This window comes from Anguilla anguilla, chromosome 5, assembly GCF_013347855.1.
Source record: "Anguilla anguilla isolate fAngAng1 chromosome 5, fAngAng1.pri, whole genome shotgun sequence".
Classification (NCBI taxonomy): domain Eukaryota; kingdom Metazoa; phylum Chordata; class Actinopteri; order Anguilliformes; family Anguillidae; genus Anguilla; species Anguilla anguilla.
In genome coordinates, this window is record NC_049205.1 from 36,380,864 (window position 1) to 36,393,842 (window position 12,979).

At 40.3% G+C, this 12,979-nt stretch overlaps 1 protein-coding gene across 1 annotated transcript; it reads right to left on the minus strand.

Moving 5' to 3' along the window:
- Positions 1-1,089: 1,089 nt before the first annotated feature.
- On the minus strand, positions 1,090-7,918 carry LOC118228006 (olfactomedin-4-like). Its single transcript, XM_035419169.1, has 5 exons — positions 7,775-7,918; positions 5,376-5,510; positions 4,236-4,475; positions 2,520-2,676; positions 1,090-2,263 (listed from the first exon to the last, which is right to left on the minus strand). Exons 1-5 carry the CDS (start codon positions 7,832-7,834, stop codon positions 1,437-1,439), a joined length of 1,419 nt encoding a protein of 472 aa, XP_035275060.1. The 5' UTR covers positions 7,835-7,918; the 3' UTR covers positions 1,090-1,436.
- Between the last annotated feature and the right edge of the window lie 5,061 nt (positions 7,919-12,979).

Genomic DNA, 12,979 nt, shown 5'->3' on the forward strand with positions numbered 1-12,979 from the left:
CGTCTGTCTCCCTCTGTTTCTAGTGTTCACGTAGTTACAGAACAGATATGTGACCTAATATTGTTGTAATTAGGAATGAAACATGTTTAAGGTGACAGAACTAGAAAACATCAATTCTACCTATCTTTAATATTCGCAGTAAATATGATAATATGCTCATACAAAGCCTTTGGAACTAGTAAATAGATTAATTGGAGACACGGCGACTTGTAACCTGTTGGTTCATTGGAAGTTGTCACATGAAAGATACATTTTATGTACAATCCTTAAAATCTCATATGGAGATATGTAATTTTGTAATGAAATGTTCAGTGCAGAGAAACAAGTATGGGTATATGGTGGTACTTTTTTGTGACCTTATGATCAGCCTGTGTCAAGAAACGCGACCAAATGTTTTATTTATTTTAATGTTTTAATCATGCCATTAACGTAGTCGTTTTTTCAGAGTCTATGATAAGATAAGAAAGTAGCAGCGGTGGTTGGAAAAGGGCTGAAAACAGGTGGAGACCAATAGCCAGTTTAAAAGAAAGTTTTCCGGCCCACCAATTTTAAGTTTACCAACCGCCGCTGGAAATGAAGGACTGGCCTTTTAACACATTGAAAACTCGGCTGGGCTAATACCGAATGACAGAACTTATATTACAATAGTGGTCGAAGTGGTCTTCCCAGCCTCAGATGTTTACACGGCCATACTAGCCACAAGTCGCCTCTGTAGTTTAATAACGACCAACGTCATATAACGTCATCTGCAGGAAATTTATATTACTTGCAGTGACTTTATATAAAAGTAATGCACTGACTGATGAAAAATGCGGCCTTAAATTAAGTGGACTTGATGCATGAATACGAACTTATCCATTTGTTTATAAATTAGATTGTATCTCTCTATTAATTTTTTGGACTACTTCCTGTATTGCAAAATGACTGATTTACCATGATTTAATTTACTGTTCCCTTGATGAAACAAGCATTTGTCCTTAATTTTGAGTCAGTATAATGGGTCAGTCAGTATTGAGTATGTGAGTCAGTATTTTTCACAAACAAGTTTGGCAAGTTGAGTAACCACCAAAATTAAGAAGTAGAATAAAATAAACGGAACACTTGCTTTTATTTGATTGCTTCATTGTTGTCTTCCTGACATTCAGGGGAAATCGGCAGGTTGTCTGAAAGAACTGGGGGGCAGCATTTAAATGAGTTTTATTTACTCATTACAATGGTCTCGTACAATTTCATGCTTCCGAGAACAATGTGAAAGACTTGCAAATACAATACATATGACTCGTACTCATGACACAGTTGAAAATCATGAAAATATATTTGAAAATATTTTAAATTCTAATGAATACCTGTTAACATTAACATTAGGTCAATAAGCATACCATACGCATTTACGTGCAGTATGCGTGCAGCAATGGGGAGCAGGTTGCGGATGCGCTTCATCCGAAGATGAGCTGGTACGTGAGAACGTGTGCGTCGCTGAACACGTAGAGCTGCCGGTCGCGGGGGTTGTAGTTGAGCGAGTGGATGTTGTCGGACATCTTCTTGATGCGCAGCCCCAGGCCGTACCTCTCCTGCCCGGAGACCGTGTCCATGGCGTAGAAGATCTCCTCGTTCTGCTTGTCCACGTAGCGCGTGGCGTACAGGACGCCGCAGGCCACGAAGGTGTTGGTGACGGTCCGCTTGTGTAGCGAGGTGCGCCAGGTGCGGCCCAGGGTGGGAGGACTGCCGAGCTCCACCTCGCTCAGGACCACGTTCCCGTAATTTTCGAGGGTGGCGTAGACCACCCAGACGCCCGACTCGTCGGTGGACACGTCCATATCGGTGTAGCCGTAGCAGGTGGCCAGGTGGCAGAAGGGGAACTTGTTGTTGTGTCCGGCGTTGGGCAGGGGAGCGGCGGTGATGGTACGGTCGGTCATGTTGAAGCGACAGAGGGAGGGTGAGTTGTAGCAGCCGTAGTACAGGGCGCCGCCGTACATGGCCACGTTGGGACCCTGCACCGTGTTGGTGGTGGGGTTCCCAGAGGCAATGGAGACATCCTCGGCATTCACGCCCAAGACGATGGCACTGTGGCTGCTGTACCAGCGAACGTAGTTGGCATAGATGTTGCTGCTGGTCAGGGCCACCAGCCAGTACCAGTCTTCCTTCCCTTTGACAGGCATGGGGTCGCGACCCCAGGCGCCAAACGCGTATGACGTCCCGTATTGAGTGATGGTGTAGGTACTGGGACCCGTCACATTTAGCAGGTGTCCATGGATGCAGTTTCCTACAGAGCGGCAGAGTAAGTAAGAGGAACATGACAAAGAACTGAGTGTGAGTGTGTGCTAACTTTTAAATATGCAGAGAAAGGGTACTTAACTCTGATAACTTTGTTGGAAAAAGTTATTTAATTCTGAAAGCTTAGTTGAAAAAAGTTACTTAAGTCTGACAACTTAGTTGAATTAAGGTACTTGACTCTGACATGTACGTGGTGTCAAGTTGTTATTCAATATTTCACAGGTATCCAAGCAGGCGAGTCTTACCAGGCACAGGTATAATGGGTGGGGCCACTGTCACCTGCAGTTCAGCCTGGCATTGTTCTAGGGTCTTCATCAGCTGCTGATTCTTCTTCTGTTTCTCTACAATGTTTGTGTGGTCAAACTTCTCCAGAGACTCCATCTCCATTCTCATGTTCTTCAACTGAGGGTGGCATAGATCTGTATTAACGTAGACCCCTTTCACATGCACAAACACACTTATGCACATACAAAGACCCTCTCTCTCTGTCTCACACAAACACACACACACACACACAGAAAACCTCTTTCACACATACCAGTGGTGACTGTGCAGGGGAGCTAAGGTAAGCCTAGCCTCCTCTATAAAATCATCTGTTTTTTATGTTCCATTTGACTCTTGTTTCAGAATTTTAAAAAAGAGTAAATGTAAACAGCAATTTACAATACAGTGGGTTACTTCATTTCCATTTTGACAAAAATATTTTGCAAAGTAGTGCCATCTATTGACCATTTTTTTAAATACCCTCTTGTTAAGTTCAAGTCCAACCTATGTCCCAAAGTTTACCCTTGAGACTGAAGGGCAAGCATGCTTTTTATCCATCCTTTGGTTGTATTTTTAGAGGCTGTACGTTGTGTTCTACTCTGTTATATTCAAGTAGCTCATAATGTTCTGTCTGACGGGAGCTGGATGAGCAGCTATGTGAGCCAGATGTCCAGGCAGTATGGGGTAAGCTGGCATTTATTTCAGGGAAGCAATGTGTACCTGCAAGAACAGTGAAAATGTCAACTATTGGATAAAATTGTTCTATACAACGTGTTGTATTGTAGATTAACATCCAGAACACCCAGACATCAGGCTCTCTGACTGTCCTGAAGGTTGGGGACAGTGGTGGCTGCACAGTGTCTTTGTTATGATATAGAGAAAATTGAGCGGTGTTGACTTACTTAAAATTGAGCTTACTACAGAAATAAAACACCCCGAAAATTGTGTCTGGAGTGACACGTGCTGACTGTATTGCTTAACTATCACAAGACTGTGGAGGGGTGGCATGGTAAGGGCGCCATCTGCAGGTGGAGAAGGGGCTATTCATCCGGCATGCAACTGCAACTTCAGACAATTTGGTAATCATCGGTATAACTTTATCTGTTCTGCCCTCGGTAAGATCTGGGGCAGGAATGAAAGATGCATGCTGGGGCTGAACTAAATGGCCTGGACTAATAAGGATCTTCCCTGCTCCTTTTGTGTCTGTTTGTTGTACAATGAATGAAACCTGTGTGTGTCGAACATCTACGGACTGTGTAGTTTGTGGGGAGATCAACATCCAAAACTGTTGCAAAGACAAAGGTGGATTTTTTCTCCTCAAACCAACAACCCCTCACACCCACAAATTGTACGTTCTCACTCAAGCGAGCAAGGGTTCAGGTTCTCCCATATGAGAAGTTTCTGTGTTGGCAGGCTTGACAATGCTCTTAATGAGTTCTTCTCTGAAGTCTGCATCTTCGGACACTTTGATGAATAAAATTACCCATAATTCTCTGCAGCATTGTGACGTTCCAGTCAAAAAACAATTACAACAGCAATGAGGTCATGTTTTTCGCTAATACTCAAGCCACACATATACACACACACACCACTCCGTTCAACCACCGTCATACTTTTGTGGTCGTTACCTATATTACTCATTTTTGTTCCCCCCAGATGCAATGTGTTCTTTGGCACTTGTACACAGGGATCCTCACCTTTGTGCTAATGTCTGCGGTTAGGCCCTGGTGATCAGTAGTAGTGGTGTTGAGTTTTGTAATGAGGTCCAGGATTTCAGCCAGCTCAATCTCAATGATGCGCAAGGCTACTGCCATGAAAAGGTCCCCTTCTTGGGCAGACCCATCATTGTCACTCTCGTCCTCCAGTTCTAACACATCGACCTCCAGCTGCCGGAGGCGGTAGTGCAGTTTGTCCAGGAGAATGTTCACTTCTGACATCTAAAAGAAAAGGTATATTCAAAACTTGTGTATGTTCTTACTGAAAATGAAAGAGCAGAAACACCCTTCCAGGATTATAATGAAATGCACAGTTTGCCAGACCCTAACATGAACTGCCCACCATATTATTGGTTGATAAGATACACTCCTACTGCGGCTAATGCAGAAACAAATGTTGTTCCCTTACTGAGTGAGCAGTGATTGCCAGGACAGGGCAAAGCCTTATCTGGAGCCATATCCATATATTTGGATCTTGATAAAGCTTTCCATATGTACAAAATTATACAGTTTCCAATTTATTTTAATTATTACAGTATATAAGGGCTGTTCTGAAGTGTAAGCTGTTAGCAGTGACAAAAACAGTTGAACTTGTTAGTGTTTCACAAGCAGCAGTGTCTGTGGAGATGTCAGCACAGTACACCGAGGGAAAGATATCATCAGCAAAGGACTGGTATCTCCATTTTGTCAATTCACTACCTGTAGACTACCTGTAAAAAAGTACCTCTTGCACTCTGTACAAAAAAATCTAATAGATTTTATTGACTAGTCTAATGCAGACTAATTTTATGAGTGGAATTCAAACTGACCGTCCTTCATTTTAGCCCACATGATACATCCTGGTTGGGACGTGTGGATCATTTTGTTCAAAGGGTCGACCACCATTTCCCTCATGACTAGAGAGCAACTGTGTGCTGTTCCTTTCATAATGACATACTTTGCTTGGGCAACATTTCTGTCACTGACAGCACATGATAGCTCCACCCATTTTGGGGCTATTGAAGCCCCTCCCTTCCATCACTCTACTGGTTACTGTGTTGCAGCCACTTGCAAATCCATACTTTGTTACACTGGGTGGCGTTGTGGTTAAAACTGTTCTGTGGGCGCACGGCTTGTTGGTACCTTCTGTGAGGTGATCCTGCGGGTGCAGTCAGTGGCACCAGACAGGACGTTCTGCAGTCGAACCGTGGGGAAGGTGAGCCCGGAATTATTCAGCTCACAGGTGCATTCCTGAGATTTCTCAGCCCCCTTTGTCACCTGCAGGATCAGAAGGGCAATCCCAGTGGAACAGATATATATATATATATATATATACACAGATATAACAGATATATATATATATATACACACAGATGTAACAGATATATATATATATACATACATACACATACACACACACACACACACACACACACACACATATATATATATATATATATATATATATATAGTAAGATATGTAGTGCTTAGATTATGGTCTTAGAGAGGGAAACATAGTAAATTTGATATAATAATATATTGTTTCTAAGAAAGTGGCCTGCCCTCCCCTTGATCAAACCAAATGTTATTGTGGCAATTCAAAATCCCCTGATACCCTAATCTAGGCTGACCAGAAGACACAGGACACCATATTGGGGGTCAGAGACCCCGCATGGCTACATGCCTAATATTTCCTTTCTCCATTTCCTCTTTAAGTTTGAATGCAATGTTTTTGGTAGGTCAGACCTTGTCATAAATTAAGTCTGATCCCCCTTCCCTTCTCTCCTACACTTTAACTCAGTATCACCCAATCAGGACAAACATCCTCAAACCATGCTGAGTATTGTCTTTAAGACTGCCACAGGAAAAAAGGTTGTTGAGTTGTGTTTGTGTTTGTATTTCAGAGCCTTGGAGAATAAGAATTTTCCTGTTTTTATTTTGGTGGTGGTTCCTTGGTTGTGTGTTCTTAGCTGGTTTCCTTTCATCCTGTGGTGCTTGAACTGGAAGTGGGTGATACTTTGGCAAGGTCTGGCTTATCCGTCCCTCTCTCTTTTCTGGTATTTCATAATCACTTGTTTAATGTTTTGTATAATGTCTTCTGTTTTGTAATTTGAAGTAGTGGGTTCAAATCTGCATTCAATAAAGAGTGTATGATTTCAATTTGTTAATGTAATTGACTGCTTCATATTGAATTCAATTATTTAATCTTAAAACCTGGTATAGAGCTTGCTTTGCCTTGTTGGTTGATTCCACCAGTTTTCTGTAGACTGACCTATCAATGAATTCAGAGATTTAATTTATAATTCTAATTTTAAACATAATTATTAAATTAAATTAAATTAAATATATTTTACACGTAGGTAAAATTGAGGGGTCCTGGCACGTAATATCGCTTGTGTTCAATATTCAGAGTGCTGAACATTTTAACAAAGGCATTGACTGTTGGAACTGCTGGATTCAGAAAATAAGAATATTTTTAGTTAATCCTTGCTTGTCCCACAATATGTATAGTGGAAGTCTTGTCAAAAGCTCTTGCCATGCAATGTATGCTTGGTGCTTGTTGCAAAAAGACTGATCTAATTGAATCAACTGCAAGTCCCTAAGAAGAACGTATGTTGTGAAAAAAACATAAGGAAAATAATAAAATTGTCATTAATAAAAAAAAAAGAATTAATTCCTTGGGTATGTGGCACCCATTTTTCTGGGTGCCGCCATTGAAATGTATAAATATCGTACCTTCCCTGTGTCAGACAGAGTAGACTCATATCACTGCGTGTATGTTTGTGCGGTCCACGCTGCATGAACAAAGCTAATTATTCACATCCAAACGCCGAAACAGAGCACGGTGATTTTTCTACCACAATATATATCAACAAGAGTTTCGATTTTATGTGCGCAATCATTTTATGAAGAGCAGGTGTCACTGTTTTAAATGGTGGATATCCCCTTTGGAACCAAACTTGTGTGGCTTGTGACTTTGAAATAGAGGAGGATAAAATCTTGCTTTCATCTGAACATTAGTCTCAATCTGTTTTTTAACACATTTTTTCCTATTGTTACCTCATCAGCAAGAGACCACAGCATGACATGGTTGATATCTGACAATGTTTTAAGCGACACTTTAATTACAATGACACTTAAATTATTAGCATGCAAATTCTGTGTGCAAAGTATATTCCAAAATGAAATCAACTGTATTTAAAAGTGCATTTTAGTAATTTTGTAATGAATAAAATTAACATCCAGTGAGCTTATCCATCATTGACCTGTATACACATATACATCCTGTATATTATATTATTATATACAATATAACCAGAATTCCCATTAGTAACATATTCTTATAAAGTTGATTTATATATAAAGAGAAAATATATTCTTCGGATACCCTGACCTTATTCTGTCTGTTCTGACAACTACTCTATTTTGTCCACAGTGCTCCCTTGACAACAATCTACATACCTGACCACTGCTTCACACTGCTGCCCTGACCATTGCTCCTGAAGGACTTTTATTCCCCTTAGTTAATTACCAATCCTTACCTGTGCCAAGACAGAGAGGATCACAGTGGTCATCACTGTGTAAACAAGCAAGGTCTTCATGGTTGGTGAGAGGAGAAAGCAACTGATTCTGAAGTAGGGAACTTGTTATCAGTATATTCGCACATGGCAGCGTTATCATGTGACCATCAGGAAGTAGTATGAGCCTACAGCTAAGGAAAGTTTTGAGATAAGGTGGGGAAGAGGAACTGAAAGGGGGTTGTGGTAAGAAGTGTTGAGTGAGCAGGACATTACAAGTGGAAGTGGTCAGTGGATTGCTAAACTGAGATAGTACAGTTAGGAGAAACCCATAAAGCTTGGGAAATCTTTTTGAAATTTGAAACTCAGCAAATCAGAACTTTGTTGCTGACCATGTGCATCTTTTTATGGCCACAGTTCACCATTTTAAAACAGATACATCCAGCAGGATAATGCACCATGTCAGAAAGCACACATCAAGCTGGTTCTACAATAACGTCTGTTTGCTCCAATCCAATTGCCTGCACCAGTCACCAGCTCTAACCTTTGGGAGGAGGTTTGCAGCATGAATGTGTAGCCGAAGCATGATGCTATCGAGTCAGCTTTGACCAGAATGTAAAGGACTGTCTCCAGTTCTTTGTTGAATCCATGCCATGAAGAATTCAGGCTGTTCTGGATGCAAAATGTGGTGCTACCCAGTGCTGATAAAGGTGTGCTTAATAAAGTGACTACTGAGTGCATATATTATACTTTGTATAACACACATTGCGCATCAGTAGAATATAAAACATTTTCAACTGCAAAGAGCGTGTGGTCTACACTTTGAACATGATGCATGTATAGTATAAGTTTTTTTTTTTTTTACCTTTATAAGTCAGAATCCTGAAGTGTATCTATATCTCTGATATTTACTGTACCTTCAGAAAAATTTCACCCCCATTGGTTATTTCTTTTTACTGTGATACAAAATCAAAAATGTTATTTTTTCCACTCCTATATGTTTAACTTATTACTTTCTATAATATGAAAATGAAAGATGTCTTTATAATTATATTACAAGTAAAACCTGAAAATTACTTTATTGATAAGTATTCCCTTTGTGTATACAACCTAAATAGGGCCGGGTGTATTTACTTTTCTGGAGTGATCACACAAATTAAGTTAAGGTCCAACTCTTTTAATTTAGAATTTACCTGTTCTACTGCATGATTCTGTAATAAATATCACTGAGCTTAGTCTAACAACTGAAACAGCAGATCAGACAGCCATGAAGGTCAAGGAACTGCCTTTGGAACTTTGAGATGAATTTGGTAGAAGACAAAGAGCTTGGAACCTTCCTAGGATAAAGCACAACCCAGAAGGGTACTCGTCAGAGAAGTAACCAGAAGGTCAGCTACAATTCTAACGATGTCACAGAGCTGAAATGGGAGAAACTGTCCAGAGATCAGCAGTCCTCAATTCTTAATAGATTAGGCCTCTTTCTGAGAGTAGCTGGACAGAAGACTGGCTTGGCAAAAGTCACTTCTGAAAAGTCATGCCAGACATGTGACAAACCCAGATACTGTGTGGAAGAATGTGTTGCGGTCTGACGAGACTAATGTTGAGCTCTTTGCCTTGGAAACAAAGTGCTATTTGTGGCACCAACCAAACACAGCAAATCACCCTGGAAACATCATCACTACCATCAAGCGTGGTGGTGGCAGTGTCATGCTATGGCAGTATCATGCTTGTTTCCATCAGGAACAAAATGGAAGGAGCTAAATATTGGCAAATCCTTGAGTACAACCTGTTTTAGTCCACAGGAAATCTGCATTTAGGGAGAAAAGTCATGTACCAACAGGGCAATGACCCAAAGCACATAAAAACTACAAAATAATAGCTCGAAATGGCCCAGCCCAGTTTTAAATACCATTGAAAATCAGTGGTATGACCTTAAAATTGCTATCTACTGACATTCTCCATCTAACTTGGCAAAGTTGGAACAAAACTGCACGAATGAAAAAAGAAAATATTCCAGGTTTAGAAAGTTAGAAAGTTTATATATATACACCCATTGGCCACTTCATTAGGTGACAGGAGTGGCACCCGGTGTGGTCTTCTGCTGCTGTAGCGCATCTGCTTCAAGGTTTGACGTGGTGTGCATTCAGAGATGCTCTTCTGCATACCTCGGTTGTAACGAGTGGTTATTTGAGTTACTGTTGCCTTTCTATCAGCTCAAACCAGTCTGGCCATTCTCCTCTGACCTCTGCCATCAACAAGGCATTTTCGCCCAGAGAACGGCCGCTCACTGGATATTTTCTCTTCTTCGGACCATTCTCTGTAAACACTAGAGATCGTTGTGCGTGAAAATCCCAGTAGATCAGCAGTTACTGAAATACTCAAACCAGCCCGTCTGGCACCAACAACCATGCCACATTCAAAGTCACTTAAATAACCTTTCTTCCCCATTCTGATGCTTGGTTTGAACTTCGGCAGATTGTCTTGACCATGTCTACATGCCTAAATGCATTGAGTTGCTGCCACGTGATTGGCTGAGTAGATATTTGCATTACGGGTGCAGTTTGCAGTTGAACAGGTGTACCTAATGAAGTGGCCGGTGAGTGTATATATATATTTGTATGTATGCATGTGTGTATGTATATACAGTGAGCACCATAATTCATTGGACAGTGAGACATTTTTTGTTATTTTGGTTCGGTACTCTAGCACTTTGAGTTTGAAAGGATACAATGACAATGAGGTTGAAGTGCAGACTGTCAGCTTTAATTTGAAGGTATTTTCATCCATATCAGATGAACCGTTTAGAAATCACATGGTCCCTTTTTAAGGTACTACAAGTATTTGTTGAACTGGCTTCACAGATGTGTTTCGTTAGGCAGGTGTATTCATTTGTGGCGTTAGTGAATGCAGAAGAGATCTGTTGATGTCTAGTCTTGATTCTAGACTTTGCAATTGCCTTTGGAGATTGTTGTTGGGGTGTGACAACATGAGGAAGACAGCAGTGTCGATGCAAATTAAGCTGGCCGTCATAAGGCTCAGAAATGAAAATCAATCAATTAGGAACATTGCAGAAACCCTGGGCATGCCCAAGTCAACAGTTGGGTTCATCATTAACAAGAGAAAAACAACTGGTGAACTCAATTATGTCAAAAAACCTGGTAGACTGAGGAAGACCACTGTAGTGGATGACTGGAGAATACTCTCTATGGTGAAAAAAACCCCCCTGACAATAGCCCAACTGATCAAAAACACTCTCCTGGATGCAGGTGTAGATGTGTCAAAGTCTACCATATGTAGAAGACTACACCAGCAGGACTACAGAGGGTACACTACAAGATGCAAACCACTGATAAGCCTGAAGAACAGAAAGGCGAGATTACAGTTTGCTAAAAAGCACCTAAAAAGCCCCAAGAGTTCTGGAACAAAGTCTTGTGGACAGATGAGACAAAGATTAACATGTACCAGAGTGATAGAAAGAGGAAAGTGTGGAGAAAAAAAGGAAATGCCCACGATCCAAAGCATACCACCTCATTCGTGAAACATGGTGGAGGGGGTGTTATGGCTTGGGCCTGTATGGCTGCCAGTGGAACGGGCCCACTTGTCTTCATCGATGATGTGACTGCAGACAGAAGTAGAACAATGAATTCTGAAGTCTACAGAAATATTTTATCTGCTCAGATAAAACCAAATGCCGAAACATACTGCTAGAACAACTAAGGGGTTTTTGACGGCCAAAAAGTGGAAAATCCTTGACTGGCCGAGTCAATCACCGGATCTGAATCCAGTTGAACATCTATTTTACATGCTGAAGAGGAGACTGAAGGCAAAAAGTCCCCGAAACAAGCAGGAACTGAAGATGGCTGCAGTACAGGCCTGGCACAGCATCACCAGGGAAGATACCAGCGTCTGATGATGTCTATGCGTCGCAGACTTCAAGCAGTCATTGCATGCAAAGGATATGCGACCAAATATTTAAAATGATTACTTTATTCTACATTATGTTAAACTGTCCAATATATTTTGATGCCCGAAAATGGGGGGAATATGTACAAAAGCTGAGTACTGTCATCATTTCTAAACGGTTCATCCGATATGTATGACAATACCCTCAAATTAAAGCTGACAGTCTGCACTTTGTCATTGTATCCTTTCAAACTCAAAGTGCTGGAGTACAGAACCAAAATAACAAAAAATGTGTCACTGTCCAATGAATTATGGTGCTCACTGTATATATATATATATATATATATATATATACTGTAATTTATATTAAATTAACAACAAAAATACTTCCAAAGTAAAAAAGCAAAGCTATTCACAAACAAAAAGTATATATTCCATAAACTGTATCTTTAAAACATAATTCCTAAAATCTTTCTTTACACCAAATACAATAATTGATGCAAAGTTATAATTAGACGTAAGAAGTAAATGTTCATTAAACGTATAATGTTTCACGAAAACTAAAAATGCCATTTTCCAAAAGAATGCTGACTATGATTTATTAAATATTACAGCAACTTGACCCTGTATTTTGACATCTTCCCATGTCAAAAGAATGTGCATTACCAATATGTGCAATATCTTTGCTTGAGTCAGCAGAGGTTTGTGAAAATATAAAGAAAGTTTTGAAGTTACACAATATTAATGTCAATATGCAAAAATTTCATATTTCCTCCACATGAAGGACATGCAGTATGTTCGTGATTTTATGAAAAGAGGAAGCAAGTGCACTTCCCGAACCACCAATATACTGGAAATTTAAATATAATCACTACTATTTTGGTGAAAAGTCAGGCTGTCAGAATTATTAATAGCAGATGCAGTTATACAATGTTAAATGTTTTAGTGTAAATGCCAGTACATTCTCCATAAATACACCAAAAAGCTTTGCTTCATCCTGCACATAATAATATACAGCACTCCTCTCTTTCTGCATTATGAATTAGTGCCAACATTCCTGCTTTGATCAGATTAGATTAGTATTACAGAACTTTTCCCCTTCAACAGATTCTGTCTCTAAAAATCATATTAACACATTGCCCAGCTCCTGTTTGTGTTTGTGCATGTGTGTATTACTGAAAGTGGCATGTGTGAGGAGGCCAGGGAGGAATATTTTGCACCGGCAAGCATGTTTTGTCAGAGTAGGAAGTTGCACAATTTGGGCAGCACAATTTGAGAGAGTGAGGGAAGGAGAGAGGAAGAGAGTGAGGAAGAGAGAGAGAGAGA